The 17,974-nt window shown below is 38.8% G+C and overlaps 1 protein-coding gene across 5 annotated transcripts in view; it reads left to right on the top strand.

The window, feature by feature from the left end:
- Positions 1–17,974, top strand: part of LOC146004744 (uncharacterized) — a 632,500-nt gene that overhangs the window by 465,679 nt on the left and 148,847 nt on the right. For all 5 annotated transcript variants that reach the window (XM_083143714.1, XM_083143712.1, XM_083143713.1 and 2 more), the window contains 2 exons: positions 10,827–10,955; positions 13,318–13,951. In XM_083143714.1, the coding sequence (XP_082999840.1) occupies positions 10,827–10,955; positions 13,318–13,951 (763 nt within the window). The remainder of the gene's footprint in view (positions 1–10,826; positions 10,956–13,317; positions 13,952–17,974) is intronic.

Below are 17,974 nucleotides of genomic sequence, written 5' to 3'. Positions count from 1 at the left end.
AACTTAGTACTCGTTGTTTTCCCCACGTTTTAAACACTTGTTTTTACCATAGAAATCACATAGCATTTTCAAATGTTCGTACACATACATTTCTACACATTATAAGAACTTTAAAACAACTTGCTGGCCCATAGCGTATATTTAACCTGTGTTGCTTTCTTTCTACCTCCGTGATTTTAAACAAATGAACGAGTGTGTAAATCACATGACCTAGTCAGCTCCCTCTGTACTGCAAGCTGTGCACTTGCGTACTTCTGTTTTTGGCGCTTTCGAACTGGACTAGGTGATGTCACTTCCGCTAAGACCATACTTCAAGTCCGTACTTTGTACCTTTTGGACAGAGCCTTTGTATACTTCAGTCACTTCTTTGTCTTTTAATCTCACTCTCTCTTTGAGGCATTATCTTCAGCACCAAAAATTGAACTTCCTCACAGTTTGCTTTCTATCTTACACAATACAAGGAAGGAGGCACTTCTAAACATGTTTTGAGTTTTCTACCCTTAGTGCTCGAAGTGACGGGATGCGGAGGGATGATATGCCCCCAGCTTGCAAAATTTTTGAAAGCATCCCTTCAGTTTTCTCATTGTCGCAATGTAAAACCGTAGAAGCATCTCCTCAGCTAACCCCAAGGTTTGACCGAATGTTCCCTAGATAACTTTTCCACTTTTATAGGAACGTGAATTGAGATCAAGAGCTAAGAAAAAAAAATGATTTGAAATTGAAAAACCTGAATGAAAGGAAAATTGCTTCTAACGAAAGAACAAATAAATTCATAAAGTGCGTGAACAAAAACTGATACTATTTCATCCAATGTGACAAAGTAAATTGAATGGTTGTTATAAAGGAAGAGGCATATTAGGCCAACATGTTTAAATTACAAGTGAAAAATTCCAGGAAGAAAAATGTCACAAATATTAATAGAAGCAGAGTAAGTTTTGTGATATATTCATCACCTATAATTCATATTGAGTCATACTTTAACTAGCCTTAACTAGCTCAGCATTCAGCGAAGGCATTTTGATTATCTTCCAGTGGTGGCTCGTAGTCTGACTTTATGGGCGTGTGCTTCAGACCGGTGTTCAGAAGAAGTGTTAACAACCCTCTCAAATACTCGCACCCATTTTTGCATACATATGATGCTAAATGTATTGACAACCCAAGTTATGACCACCTTTTACTGAAAATGAGGCTATGATAGATTTATTTCATGAAAAATATCAAAAATATTAATATATATAAATTGGAAATACTTCAGTGAATTTTCCGTCAATCACGAGAAGAGTGATGTTATTGGGTATAGATAATTCAACATTCGATAATCTGACAAAATCACCAAACATAGAAATACCGATCTACAATATTCAATATTATTGTCAATTTGCAAAATATTTAGTAAAAATTTTCTCCTTCGCTCCACTGATAATAGTGAACAAGAACAACATCAATTGCATACATCAAACAAGCAGGGCCAGGCGATTAACTGGGGCACCAAACCGAGGATCCTCCTTGATTAGAGGCAAATCCTAACTGTGGCTATTTGTTTCTATTATGCACAGATAAGCAAATAGAGACAACCTACAGTTTAAAGTGGGATCCGAACCACTATGTGCCTCCACAGTGTTCGTGGCTATTTGTTTTAAAAAGAGTTGTGTTTATTGTTGACAAGAATTAATTGACGTTACTGCTGAATAACTTAATAAGTATATTGCAAAATCATGAAGCAATTGAAGCCGAGATTTTTGTTGTTTTGATGTCATTATGTAGGTATTAAACACATACCTACAATAAACATGTTCTTCAACAGTATTAAAGTATTTTTAAAATATGGCTATTATTTTTCGTCATTAAAACCGTAAATATATAACATGGTTATGATTTATATTGGAGGAAGGTGGAAAGTAGGGGAAGCCAAAATTCCACTTCGCCCGGTTGAACATTTTATCTCGATCCACTCCTGCAAACAAGATAGCCGATCCAACGACCACATGCAGAAAATCAGTTGTAATCTATCTAGCAGTTGTTTACTTCTAATGACAGACAGAAGCAAGCGAAATCAAGAGAATAATAAATATTAAAGAAAATAACAGAACTTACTCAGTCCACTCCACACTGCCCTCTTCGTACTTCAAACTTTTCCTTTCCCTTCTGCCATATCCGTATTATTACTGCAGTTGCTGCACTCTTTGTATCTAACTTCCCTCTAAAAATTCAACAATGTTAAATATTAAGTCTCTGCTTTTGCTATGTACAGGTTTTCCTTTCATTATGAAAACAAACACTTTCCCCTGAAACAGGAACGAGCTTTTGGCAGTGCAACAATTTTGCAATGCACGAGCAGGCACAGCTGACTGATCCACGGTTGCCCTGCATAGGTTGATAATTAGACTACAGTGACACAAGGGCAGTTTATTTTGACCAAGCTGCACTAAACAAAGACTATGTAAGTTTCGCTTTCAGTTCCCCCTTCCATCCTCCCTTCTTTCTTGCCCCTGTCATGCTCAGAACAATGTGGGCGAAGATACCATAGAAATTCCCTTTTCCAAAAAGACTCCTCGATTTACGATGTGTGGGCTGCCTCTACTCCGCTACCTGATCTCGAATGGAACGGGATTGACACACTACGGTATCGTGAACATAATGCTAGCAGTGTGCGTGAAGTCCATAAGTCTAGAAGAGTGAATCCCTTATCTTTTCTTGTGTGCTGCAAAAAGCGGCAAACGAGCACAGGATGACTTGTTCCGAGGGAATGTATCTCAGCAGCAGGCACTGGTAATGCGAAACCGATGGGGCGATTGGGCATCGGAATGTTTTGAAGGAGTCCATTGCAGATTTATTTGGGTGTGCACGTGCGAATAGGCAGATGCTGCTACTGTGACCTTCTATGGTCTAGAATAGAATTCTTTTATTACAACATTCCTAAGAAAGCTATTGGTCATTTTTGACTCGCATTACTGTTTTCTTGTGAAATTGACTAGTCTGTTCTCATAAAAATTATATAATTGAATAGATAATACGAGCTGCATCCAGAAAGTAAGTTCCTAAAGTGTCCCAAGATGGCACAAGTGGTCAGAGCGGAACGCGATAGTGCAGGAGTGGAGGAGGAACACATAGCCATAACCTGGCGCGATCGCAGTTGTGTGGAGTCAGTGGTGAGAGAACTGTGGTACAGGAAACATGGCTGCATTCATACAGTCTCCCGAGGAGTGCAAGGTACGCGCGGTAATCAGGTTTCCCCACGCTAAGAAGCTGTTAGTGCCAGAGATCCCCGGCAGGCATGGTGACGCCTGAATTGGTGGAAAGTGTGCAGCAAGCCATGCTGCAGAATCTGCATTTTACAATGTCCGAACTCTCATGTCCGTTTCCGCAGATCTCTCCTTCCCTGCTGCATGAGATTGTCACCCAGGGACTGCAGTTTCTCATGTTGTGTGCACGATGGGTTCGTCGTGGACATTGGTGCAGCCTGCTGTGCATTTTCTACACCATCTTAGAACAATTCCTTCACTAATGTCATTCTGTCCATACACTTCACACAACTGCCGGTGGATCTCGGATGCCGACAGCTTCTTAGCATGGAGAAACCTGATTACCGCACGTACCTTACACTTGGTGGGAGACTGTATGCACGCAGCCATGTTTCCCGTACCACAGTTCTCTCGCCACTGACTCCACACAACTGCGCTCGCACCAGGTTATGGCTAAGTGTTCCTCCTCCACTCTGTGCAAGCGCGTCCGGCTCTGACCACTGGTGCCATCTTGGGGCACAGGCAGTGAGCAATGTCAGTTTGGCCCATGTCGATGTGTGGAGTGCCAAAAATGGTCGGTGCAACGAGTGCTGTGGTATATGTACGATGTTGAAATGAACACCATTTTCTGTACTGCTCTAAAACATGTTTACAAAGGTAAAACATTGATTGTGGATCAAAATCCTTCAGGTTGCCTGTGGAAAAAATGCACGACAATGTCGGCAAGACTTGCACGAAGCCTGTAGCAACAATACGTAGCTGTATCTGATGGTTGCATAATGGGTAAGTGCATTTCTTAGGAGGTTGCGATGCGTCCGTGAGAACAACCTCAACATGAGGAAATCTGCATCATGCTGGGTTCCCAATATTGTCACCATTGTGCAACAATCAGGTAAGGCTAGTTATTGTTGCTTCAGGCTTCATGCAAGTTTTGATCACATTCTTGTGCATTTTTGCCACGATCAAACCTGGATTTTGATCCACCATCACTGTTCTACCTTTGTAAACATGTTTTAGTGCAGTACAGAAAATGGTGTTCATTTCAACCTCCCACACACACAACAGCACTCACTGCACTGACCACTTTTGACACTCCACACATCAGCATGGCTCCAAACTGACATTGTTCACTGCCTGATAGCACATGCACGGCGACATTATCTTTTCCTGACAGTGTTGCCACTACTTTATTTATAACCCACGTAATTTGCTGTTGCCTCCATGCCTTTTAGTCCCACATAAAATGTGTAAACGTAACGTTCAAGTGTAATTTTGTCATATCACTCATCACATTCTTTGCGATTAGCCAAAAGTAAAGGCAAAGTAAAATAAACAAAATCCATCAATCAATAACCTGTTATGAGAATGGCAAGGTTGAGTTCATTGGTTGAAAACCAGACTGTTGCTGCAATCTGTACTTTACCATATCCAAACGGATGGGCGAGCTCATTGGTTCATTCAGTTCATCACAACCTGTAGGTTTTGTCATCGTGCTTCTTGTCAGTATAGGATACACTTAATTTAACATCTATGAGCTGATTACTTCTATGAACCCTTATCCTGTCAACCATTCCTTCCAGTGCATTGTTGTAAAGGGGCAACAAAGAACCTTCAGGAAGAAGCCTTCCTGCATCTTCCCCTCCACCAGTTCAGATTGGGCCACTCACTACCCCTCCAACTGACTGAAATACAGCTTGCCCTTCACTTGTCTCCTTGCTCACTGATGCTTCACTTTTTCTTCTGCCGAAACACGCTTCACAGATGACCCTGTCACTTCTGGTAGACTGGATAATGTTATACTTAATTCATGTTTGGGGAATAAAAGAGACAGTTGATAAGATGTAAGTACTTACTAAATTTTTTCCGCAAAACTTACTTGTCTAGGTTCTATTAATTCCAATGTCCTCTGCCACCATTCCCTGGGGAAATTGTTGCTTCACTGCTGAGCTGGCTTCCGGTTCCTGTTGTTTCCCTGCGTGCTGCTAGGTGTGCTAGTGTAGCCAGTTCATTTGCTCCGTGTGTCAGTTTAAATTGTTGCAATCATATTTGGCTCCTGCTATTACAACAAGTTAAACCCAATCATCCAGCAGATGAACTGGCTACACTAGTGCTTCTAGTGGCAAGCAGGGAAAGTGAACTGGAAGCCATCCCAGCAGTGAAGCAACGAGTTCCCAAGCGGATGGTAGCAGAGGCCAATGAAATTAATAGAACCTCGACAAGTAAGTTTCATGAAAAATATTAGTAACTCTCTTACATCTAATTATTGTTATACTTAAGCTTGTGTTCATGTTGCTCCCATCACTTAACGGCCTTCCAGATGCACTATATGAGCAGGAAGCTATTTAATAAGTAAAGTAAACAAGTGACAGATACACCTAAGGCCTCCCCAATGGCGCAGTGGTAGTGTTGTTGCCTTGTAATCAAGGGGCCCCGGATTCGGTTTCCGGTGGAGGTACACAGGGGTTTGGATCCCATTTTAAACTGTAGGTTCAGTCCCGATTACCCTTCCTGTGCATAGAGTGGACTTAAAACACCAAATCAATCAATAAATCGGATACACCTAATTACTTAGTGGAATTACATTAAAATACTAAACAAGAGCACAACGCCTACGAGGACTATTTTTTTTTTTTTTTTCAACCTTCGATAGGGCATGAAATCAAAACCATAGTGAATAGCAAAATGGGTTTATTGACAAAAGTTACATACACGTATAATCTACTTTTCAACGTAATCACCAAGAAGATTCAGACATTTATCGTACCGATGCACCAGCTTTCCAATACTTTCTAAAAAAAAAAAAAAAAAAAAAAAAAAAAAAAAAAAAAAAAAAAAAAAAAAAAAAAGTGCTGCCTGTCTGTTGAGACAGGTCTGCATGGTGTCCTGAAGCTGCTGCTCATTGGTGTGGAAGCGCCGTCCTCCCAACCACTTCATCGCCGGGAAAAGGTGGAAGTCACTCAGTGCCAGGACTGGGGGTGTAGTGATCACTTACCAGTGGAATTGGTGAAGGTCGTCTTGGGTTGACCCACCAACATGCAGTTAGGCATTGTCATAAAGTAAGACAATGCCTGAAGACAGCATGCCTTTCAGTTTGTTCTCGATGGCTCTGCGTAGTCTGCGCAATGTCTCACTGTATGCAGCCACACTGATTGTGGTCCTGGGCTCCATAAAGTCAACCACACACCTCGCACTTGGCAGGAGAGTCGATTGTAGCAGACAGCTCTACACGCCCGTAGCTCAGCTTCAACTTAAGGGGTGGCCTTGGCAGTGTTGGTGGTAGTGGCAAGGGAGACTCCAATCACGCTGCATGATGCCCCGCTTCCTAGTGCTTCACGGGCCATCTGGCGTTTGAAAAAAAAAAATAGCCCTCGTATGACACACACATACACATGCAGTATGTTGTGTGAATAACCTGAAGTTAGCATTGCTGATGAGGAACTTGTTCCACTGTACAGTACCTCTTTCCTCCATGGGAGAGTACAATGCACAGAACATGTGGGTCTGTGCAGGTTCTTTTATAAGTAGTCCCATTATAGCAGCCAGTTCTTGCACCCCATGGATACTTAGGGTATTGGATCCTATGTTCCATTGTACCAACTAATTTCTTTTTCTGTTCTTGATCACTTCCAGCATTGCTCACTTTTCACCAATTCTTTCCAGCACGGTTTAATTTGTTATTCCCTCTGCCTATTTCATATCATCCGTTCTTCACCATAGACCTATTTTTGAAGCTTCTATCTGCTCTTTTTTTTTTTTTTTTATCATCCAAGTTTCTGCAGTATACAATGCACAACACATTATTAATATCTTCCTTATTTCTTGGTTCGAAGGTCAGCAGATAAAAACTTTGTTATACTTTTTCACTGTTGCCATCCTCACTTCGATTTCTTGAGTGCATCTCATGTCACTGCTTATGATGCATGCCAGGTATCTAAAGTAGGAATGGTCACAAAATCAACAAATATCTGGAGGTCAAATTATCCAATATTTGTTTTGGATACAATGGATAATCCAGATATGCAGATATCTGAATTTCCGAATATCCAGGTTAGGATATCCGGATAATTTGAATACCCAGATAGTACAAATATCCATATAATTTGGATATCCAGATAGTACAGATTTGATGAAGGATTTGTAGAAAATTCGTACAGTAAAAGACAAATAAAAGAATATGTGGATAGCCTGCAAAACAGATAAATGAAAAACTTTCCAGATAATGCACACATTCAGATATCCAGGTATTTTGGATAATCCATATATCAGATATTTGGATAATCCTAATATCTGGATAATCCATATATCCAGACATAAGAAAATCTGATACTATCTGGATAGAAAATTATCCAATATCCGAATAAAAATTTATCTGGATTTGGCTATCTCTAATCTGAAGCTATCAATGTGTTCAATTATTTCACCTCATTCTTATATTAATTTCCCTTAGTTTTTTACAGGAAGTATTGCCTTTGTCTTGTTCACATTTCTTTTAATCATGAACTGCTCACAGAAAGTATTTGTGTTCCAACATATCGTTCAGCATTCTTATGTCATCTGCAATATTTTACAATTTATTCTTTGTCATTGTATTATTATCCCTCCCTTATTTTGGAGACACCATTTTTTATATCTCCATATCGTAGAACAATGCTGCCTGTGATGATAACAAAGTGGTAACAGCATGTTGGAGAATGCACTGTAAGTGCAGATGGGTGAATCGTCTGTTCTCCAAAATTTTCTCTTCCACTGCAAGGACCAAGTCATCACCCACCATAGATGATTGCCTGCTGTGTTCCTCATCGTGCACCTTGTTCCACTCTTCATTAAACTGTCACACCCATTTCCCTACTATTGAGGCACTCTTGATCTGTTCCCCATACACCTCACCAGTCCGATTGTGGATTTCAGCTGATGTCACATTCCGTGCATTCAAATATCTTGAGCATAGACCACACTTCACATGTGGCCGGCATCTCAATTTTCTTCAACATTATCACAACCCACTGTGAAGCGTCTGCACTACTCTTTTCTCCAACTGATGTCTGTGCTTTGACAATGGGTTGATGCGCATGTGCACCCTTGTTATTGCAACACAAATTGCAAACAGACATTGCTTTCTGGACATACTATATAATAATATCGGGGGGGGGGGGGGGTCAATATAGATATGCAGTTCAGTGTTTTATAACCTTCTTCATCATTCGTAGTTTCATCTAATTTAGATCTGCGTAGATATCTTTAAGATGTTATTGTCAGAAACTCTGAATTTATGTAAGAGACCATGTTTTATATCCATACAAAACTTGGCAAAATTACGGCTGTGTATTTTAATTTTGAGATTTTTTGATGAGGGTTGAAATTTACGAATAGAAAAGTAACATGCATTACATTAATTTCTTCTTTAATATAATTTTTATTTGTTAATATTACTCCTGAATCTTTGAATTTAGAAACTGATTCAGATAGGTTATGTACAATTAGGTTTTGATTATTACCTACCATTCTGTTTTGACCTTTAACAATGTAATTAGTTTTCTGTGTGCTAACTTTCAAACCTGTGGCCTTTTACTGCTTCAAGAAGTATTTTCGACTTTTACGAGAGTACACATATAATTTACAAGAAACCTTTGTTTTGATAACTCAACTAGTGTTTTGGCTTGCACAAACTGCTTATGCAGAAAGAATATTGTGTAAGTAGTCTTCCTTTCAATGCCCTTTTTGCAAAAAAAAAAGTTCACTTAGTGTAACGTAGGTCTAGTTTGGACATACTCTGCAATTCAGCTATGTAAAGGCTAGGCAAGCTTAAATATTATAAATATTCTAATATCTAGAAGTAAATATTTCAGAGCTGATCGGGAGAGATTTTAAGGCATGAATTGTAATTTATGCATCTGATTACTTTTAGCTTCTCTTGTGACCTTTCCTTTGCATATTAAGAAAATTGTGTTATATTTTTATTAGCTCTTAATTTTGTAAATGTGTGTGATCTGTTCTTGTATGCTTGTTTCGTTTATACTAACATAGACTATCGTGATTTGTGTTTGTGTATTGATTATTTTTGCATGGCATGTGCATAATATTAGTTCATCGTGCTCTTTTTTTTAAGAAATAAAAAAATTAAAATAAACATTTACTTTTTCCCTAAAATGTAGGAAGTACATGGTATTCTAGAAAGTTAGTCTTAAATTAACTTTAGTGTATTCATCAAATTAAAAAAATGCATTACATGAGCAAGCATGATTTAATGAAAACTAAGTAATTGTTACATGAAAAGAAACAAGTGTCTGAAATGTTGACTGAATATTGACTGAAGTATGGGAAATTTTGTCTCTTCTATTTTTGTTTGCATAACGTAAAAAGGCAAAACAAAGTATAGGTTAGCAGTTACAGTGATTGTAATTATTAATGTGTGTGTGTGCATGTGTACAAGTAAATTATCAGTCCCTTATAGCAGGAAATGGCTTTCAATCTATATAACTTCCAGAGAAATAGTGAAAAATGAATGTAATTGGCAATAAGTAGTAGTACCTATGTAGTAACTTGTTTGTAGATATGAAATGGAAATTTAATGACAACTAATCTATGTTTAAATAAAATGAATTCCTTTCATATTTTCACACAAAGCTTTATAGAGTTCCAAGAGGGAACTAATAATGATCAATAACTATGTACCAAATTATTTGATCAGAGTATAAAGATCTATTGTTATTGATATGTATAGGAGATTTAAGTGATCAGTAACAGTACTCCTAAAAATAATGTTTGTATATTTTACATTAAAAAAAGAGCTTTAACAGTCTCTAGACCCCATTAAAATAACTATTTAACTTGATTTTAGGTATGTTTCCTTAAAACCATTGAATAGTGCAAATGTTAACAGCATTTTGCACTAATATATAAATGCATGCTATTATACTCAACTATTTCATAAGTAAATGGGAGTAAACATGTTACACTTGTATCCATGCACACACATTTTATTTTGCAAAATTACCAAAAAATTACCAAGTGTTTATTGTGAATAGTTAATGAAAATTAAGATCACATCCATAAAAAAAGGCTTGTTCAACCAGAAGATTTAATGAGATGTGTTTATTTCTATGGACCTTAAGTGGCTTCCAGTTACGTTAATTAATTTTATGATTTAATGGTTTTTCACATGTCATTGATAGAAAACTTTTTTTTTAAAGCCCCTTTTTATTCACTTTAAGGATGGATTGATATGAATCTTTTACTAGTACCTGTGAAGTACCAATACAAAATTTAGTAATAATCAGTATTCTATTAATTGAGTACACAATTGCAAACACATAATTGACTGTGCAATTTAAGTACTACATTTAGTGCTTTGTGATTACTATTTTTAACCATTACTGCAGTATTTCTATTACATGTAATTTGAAGACACATTGGAGAAATTTGTAATGAGATTGTTTTAATTGTTAGTTAAAAAGACATTATTAATCTTTGAAGCATTGTTGTTCTTAGATTCCTATGGAATCATGCACATAGCTTTCGGTATGTGCGATTGTTTACATTTAAACCAGTCTTCATTCACATTTTTTTATTTTTTGTTTCATGTAGGTTCTATGTCTATATCAGAAGCAAAGGAGACTATATATAAACACGCTGCTGAAATTCTGAAGTCTAGCTCAGTGTCTGTAATAAGTACAGAGAAGTCCAAGAAAGTGACAGATGAGTCAAGACCAAAAGGTGAGATCTTTATTTCATGATAACCTACTACATTGATAGTTTCAGTAAGAGGTATGAAGTTTGTTGTGTGTGTGGTTTCTAGTTTGTTCACAGAGTCGCTAATTTGGCATTACAAGGAATGCCCCCTTGTTCAGCAACAGGAATAGTATCTTTTATCTCCAACAGGGTGCTTGATTAGGGTTGCCAGATCACTATAAGGGAAATGTAGGACATGCTGTCCAAAAATATAGGACTTTTAAGTCAAAATTTAGGACACAAATCATGCGCAGTAAATAATACACATTACTAGAACATGTTAGCAAATAATGTAAAATTCTCACATTTTCAGTTTTAGAAATATTTTTTCCCCCTCAAAATTACAAAATTCCCAAATTTGTAATCAATATTAAACAATACACTTCTTACTGCAAGTGTTTTCAGTCTTATTTCTCAGAGAAGCCAAATTTTTTCAATTTCATGTTTAGTTAAAATATATTTATGAAACTCTGAACAGTCAAACTCTGAAATTATACTGAACTAGTACCAAGCCTTTTACAGGCTCTATGAAAATCTATTTCTCTCAACGGTCTATGAAAATACTCCCTTAACATTTACATTATGACCTGGGGCCTCTTTTCATTCATGGTTTTGGATTTCTGAAGTAATTTTTTTTTCATCTAGAAATTGGAATCAGTGATTCCAATGTCTGGCAATGAATCAAAAATAAATTTCAGTATTGAGTTTGGAACTGCAGTCCATAGACTTATAACTTGCTTGATTTCTCTTTGTTCAACTGAAACACGCATTTTCTTAATTCAAATTATGTGATGCTAAAAATGCAGAACATTCATGATTTTTATAAAATTCTTCCCGGGCACTGGACATAAGGCTAAAATGTAGGAAATGTCCATGGAAAAAGGACATCTGGTAACACTATGCTAGATAGATTGCAGTGATTCCACAAGGTACACACACATGTGTATAATTGTAAGAGAATAATACATTTTCACCTACATCACGCCCACCTACATCACGCCTGGCCAACCTGCTATATTTGTGAAAGAGTGCTCTTGTGTTCCTGCATGGACTGCAGTCTGAGCAGCGGTACTGTAGTGTTGTAAGAGGGATGGAAAGGAGTGCGTAAGTAAGGCATGAAGCTTTGTTGGCTGTGTTCATGCAGTGGGAAACCTTTGTTGATTTAATTCGTTACAATCATGGTAGAAGGAACAGGTGGTGATTGTGAGAAAGGAGATGCTGTCTGCTGGTGTAATTTAAACCTGGTCCTTGTTAGATTTATTGAAAAAATTTCATCATGTAATGCCTTGATATTTACTTACCTGACCCTTATGCCAAAATGAAACACAAAATATCGAAATTTTAGGGTAAGTTTTAATGATTTCATGCAAGTATTCTGCAGAAAGTGAGCCTAGATATCCTGACTGTAACAACGCTTTCAAGGTGTGTGTGTTCAAAGTGAAATTGATAAAAACACACTCCAGACTGCTGCTGACCGTTAGTACTACATGATATACTTGATTACTTTTTATCATGCTGTATGTATGAAGAGATAAATGTGTTTTATGCACGGTTATGGTCAGGACATGTAGGCTCACTTTCTGTGGAACATTTCAGCATTCTTGAAGATGGCATAGTTTGTTGTAGTGTTTTGAGTTTTTACTTTGGTTTTTATGAAAAACTCAATATGCTGACCAAGGCAGAAATGTATTTTATTTTAAAACATATACTAAACTTAACGTTTCAACCTTCCAGCAAGGTCTTCTTCAGACTCTGTAGCAAGTACAAAAAAAAAACTAAAAACAACTGATTCCATGCAATTTTTTTTTCTTTCTTCTTCCAAGTCTGAAGAAGACCTTGCTATAAGGCTGAAACGTTAGGTTTAGTTTGTTTTAAAATAAAATAAATTTCTGCCTTGGTCAGCATATTGAGTTTTTCATATCATGGAAACAATGATTAATGGTGTTATATTTGGTTTTTACTTTACTTTTGAATACAAACAGGTAGTGAAACTAAAAACAATGAAGGGCTACCATTGTTGTTTTTCTGTTCAATTGTTAATTGTTGCCATGGTATGCGATACCTTGTGGCTGATTTTGTTTCGCATGAAAAAACAACCTTAATTTGTGTAGAATTATTTTGAATGTAGTGGCATTGAAATACTAGAGGACTTCCACACAGGCACGTATTTTTGGTTATACTTTGAACTGAGGCCTCATGTACTATCAGGAGAATATTGTTAGAGGAATTTCTTATTCTAAAATCTCTATAATTTATATTCTTTTCCGGTAGACAAGCTAGATAATGGTAAAATGATCGAGATGTTGACACAATTCCTGAAAGTAAATTTGTTCCTATTTCTTTTCAGGTATCCTGAAAAATTTTCAGAGAGAGAAAGTTGAGGAAGAATACAAAAAGACTGTTCAAACAGAAGTTGTATCGGTCAGTTCAAGTGACACTGAACAGGAAGTTAGAGGAATTTTGAAACTTGGTGCACCTCAAACAGTTGAAGTCGAAAGCAGCAAGCTGCTGAAGAGTGTATTGAAGAAAGAGTCCAGCTTTGATGAACCACTAGAGGTTCGTTCCATTCTTAAACCTGAATCTGAATGGACTGAAGGATCAGCCAGTTCGGATTCAGATAGTGGCCATCAGAATTGCGAGGAAGGCGAGAATGAAACTACTGTGACCGGCAATGAAGAATACAATCGTGGGACTGTAAACTTGAGAGGTGGTGCGGATCTTGTGAGCATTCTTCATAGTGTTGAGGCACACGCAAAGCAGCAGCTTTTGGCTCAAAAGCAGCGAGAGGAGAAAGTGGTTAAAGAAAGTGTTCAGCCGCAAGTGGAAGATGCTCGCCAGCTAAGTGATGTCAAGTCATCTAACGAAGCTACATCCGATGGAGAAACGACATCGTCGTCGGGTGGTAGAGAGGTTTGCCAAATCATCCGAAACGAGGCTGTTGCGAGGAGACGCAAGGCGTGTCAGATGAAACAGAAGGATAGGTAAGTACTAAATTTTTCTTGCAAATATTTTTTCACTGATGTGCGTTGTTTGTAACACTAATACTCAATTCAATACAAATAAAACAAATAAAAATTTATTCTGAACAGCCATATTTTCAGCCTTACTTGTGAAGCTAGCAGAGTTTGAAGAATGTTTAGTTTATTTGTATTTGAATTGAGTTACTAAGATTACTGTATTTATCATGAACTATTCTTGAAAGGGGTTATGTCAATTTTCAATATTTTTTCAGGAACAGGATTGGCTTCAAGAAAACAAACAAACAAAATGAATTTAGTGAGAACATTACTGTTATTTTAAATATTCATGTACGAACACCAAAGTAACAAAGTAGTTACGCTTCCCCCAGGAGACTCGAACCTGTGTGCTTCCGTAGCTGGAGCTCAAAGCATGATGCCTTATACCGCACGGCCATAGTTCAGCACTATGTTTATCATTACCCAAGTATTTTTCCCAAATTGTGAATTGCTTATCTGTGACTGCTTCCATGCACAGTTGTAGAGATCTGAGTAGTAATCCCAAGATGCTGCTTTGTAGTTTAAATGTATCATGGAGCCTAGATGTGAAAGCATATACACACTTAACATGATAATGAAAACTCGAGCTCCTAATTCACAGTCCCAAGCTGATTTTTGTTTCATCCAGTCTGAGTCTTCGTCCTGAGGTGAAAAGGGCTCCAAGGTCTCCGAAGTATAAGGTTAGTTACACAACTGCCCAAAACAACTTGAGGAAATCTCTTGCTAAGGACAAAGGTGATGTGATGACCCAATTTGCCAGCTTATCTTCTGGAACTTTCCTTTGCTCCTGGTTGTTTTTAAAATACAACCTTAGTGACAATGAAGTTCGACCAGTCACAAATATAGGAGTGCGTTGTGAAAGAAGGAGAACACATTCATATGCTGAACATATTTTATTCAGCAGGCTACATGGAACAAAGGAAAACATAAATTTCCGCTGCAACGCAGCAATGTATGGTGTCCACACAAAATAAAACATTTTCGTCCATCTACACGTGACATTGAAGTTCGACCACTGTTAGAGGAGACCCTGTTTACCATGGTGTGACGCTGCCCCGTCGGCGAATAACTGTGGCAATGCATCGGGGCATGCTGCGGAGGAGTCGTTCAAGGTATTCCACATCGATGTGGTGCCATTCCTCCTGCAGGCAGGCGATAAGAGCAGCCACTGTCGTGGGTCCCCTCTGTTGCACACGTCGCTTAAGAACACGCCACACATTCTCAATGGGCGAGAGGTCAGGACTCGATGGTGGCCATGGCAGAGTTCGCATGTCTCTTGTCAGCCGCGCTGTATGAGGCCTGGCATTGTGTTGAAAGATGAGACGCTGCCTGTGGAACAGGTGCCTTTCGCACTGTGGGAAGATGCCGCTCCAGTATGCGTGTATGCCCTCACAGACGTGTAGTGGGCCAACCCCAGATGCCATCATGCATCCCCATACCATCACTGACACAGGTTTCTATACCCGACGTGCATAACATTTTGCTTCATTCTGTTCCTCCTTCTGACAAATGACTGTTTTCCGTATTTTCCCGTACACAACATTGAAAATGGATTCGTCCGTCCACAAAACCCTGTTCCACTGCCGAAATGTCCATCCCCGGTACATTCGTGCCCACCGTAGTCGATTGCCTTTGTTCAACATGGAAAGGAAGGGTTTACGTTTCGCCTTGTACACTCGGTAACCGCATCGCTGTAGGTAACGGCGAATGGTTCTGGTTGACACTTCAATGTGAAAGCGTTCTCGAGTCCACAGTCGTAATTCGGCCACAGAAACATGATTGTTGGTCTGGATATAGTGCCTAAATATCCGTAGGTCACGCACGCTCAGCAGGCGTTTTCGACCGGGGGCCTTACCTGGCTCTGTAGTACCCGTATTTTGGTGGTGTTTGATGATGCAGTGGACGGTTGACTTGGGTAAGTTCGGTTGGCACCCTATTTCCCGTTCACGGAGTCCATCCCGTTGCAACTCCACCACTCTTCTCCTCACGGTGTTGTCAATAGGTTTGCCCCTGGCCATGGTGATGATGCACTGCGGTTCCTCGGTGCACAGCACGCGCTTATATACGGCGGACTCCCTTATCGTGACTGTGACGTCATGCTTCCGTCGAATGCGCCACTATCTGAAATTTTCCGAATGGGTCTGGTGCCTGGTCGAAGTTCAATGTCATGCGTATAGTTCCCGGTTTTCGTTCTTTACGTGACCTTGGGTGCAACATGCTGGGATCACGATTCTTGCCTGCTCTCATGCCTCCTCTTACACACATGCGTCACTTCTGCGGGTCACCCAGTCCACCGCCTATGCCTCTGTGCATTTAATCACATATTCCTTTCTGGTCGAACTTCATTGTCACCAAGGTTGTAGCTGTTGTAATGCTTTGCAGGCTTCTCTTCTGGAACTTTCCTTTGCTCCTGGTTGTTTTTAAAATAGCTGTTGTAATGCTTTGCAGGCTTCTCTTCTGGAACTTTTGCTCCTGGTTGTTTTTAAAATAGCTGTTGTAATGCTTTGAAGGCTTCTCTTCTGGAACTTTCCTTTGCTCCTGGTTGATTTTAAAATAGCTGCTGTAATGCTTCCAAAATTGATTAAGGAGACATAGATTTTTTTAAGTTGTTACCCCCCTCTTGATTTGAGGAATAGACAAAATTCCATGCCATAAAACTGCATTCTTGAAGCCCATCTTAACTAAGCTAGCATGCATAAAGTTTCTACTTTATGATAAATATATTATCAAGACAAGAATAAAGAATGTGTGCCAATAAAAATAGAGAAATATTGCTTGTAGCACCAGGCTGTTGATATAATTATTTGGGTATCTGAACATTTCTGGGGGAATGCTGAGAAAATAATTCCTTTCATATTACTGGACACTTGGTCCATTCCAATAACTGACATGATAGTTTTCTCATCCTGGGGAAGTATCTGTTTCTAACAAGCCATCAAATTGTATTTAAAAAAAAAATAACTGTCCAGAATAATAGGCAAGATAGTCATCATCAGCTAAATTGAACATAGACAAGCTACAAGCATGGTTGTTACAGGTCCAGGAACCCATAAATTCTAATGGGTTCTATTGGGTTTCGCTGCAGGACCGGAACACTTTTTCTTGCACAATTTAAATTCGGTCCAAGTTGCATGTCGTTAAATTGAAAAAAGGTTCCTGGACCGAATTTAAATTGATTCGGGGAAAAAAGGTTCCTAGAAAGAATTTAAATTTATTCTGGAAAAAGTGTTCTTGGACCGAATTGAAATTCATTCCGAAAGAAAGGTTCCTGGACTGAATTGAAATGATTTAAATATGAAAAGGTTATACACTGTCTAGAACTCATTTAAGTTTGCTGATTTTCTCTCCCAGTCCGGGATTGAATTTATTTACAATTATAGACAAGGCTTGACCGATTAAAAGTTGCCTTCTAAAAATGTCCGTGAGTACGTTTTACATTGGAATGTTACACTGAGGTTGTAGAAAACGTAGCGCAGGGAATAAATCAAAACGCTATTGTTTCTCGTGGCCCAGATTCAAAAACTCCCTCGTCGAAGAGTTACTGTACATAACGCAATGGACTATATGGCGTCACATTGAGTTCAAACAAACCCATCACGTGTTGCTCCAGCATCGATCCAGGAACCGCAGCCAATAGGAGCAGTCGATGAGGTAACGTGAGGCTGTTGTGTTCCCAGCAGATATCACAACAGGGACGGGCAGTGCTGCTACAACCAAGTGAAGGAACGCGTGCGAGAGAATGGGGCTACATGGAGAGGGACAACGTGACTGCAGCATTTGCATTTCGCCCATTTCTACCTTGTACCTTAGGTTCTCCAGACAGCCAGCACTTGGATTAGTCTTTCATGGTTGCAAGTGGATAATTATTTATCGTCAGGTCCGTATTCGATCCAAGTTGCGTATTGTTTCATTTCAATAGGGAACTTTGACCCTATTTAAATTGATCCTGGAATAAAGGTCCCTGGACTGAATTGAAATGCTTTACAG

Source organism: Lepisma saccharinum, chromosome 22 (assembly GCF_977018435.1).
Source record: "Lepisma saccharinum chromosome 22, izLepSacc3.1, whole genome shotgun sequence".
Taxonomy (NCBI): domain Eukaryota; kingdom Metazoa; phylum Arthropoda; class Insecta; order Zygentoma; family Lepismatidae; genus Lepisma; species Lepisma saccharinum.
The sequence above is the reverse complement of the archived record's forward strand: the minus strand, read 5'-3'. Positions and strand labels throughout refer to the sequence as shown.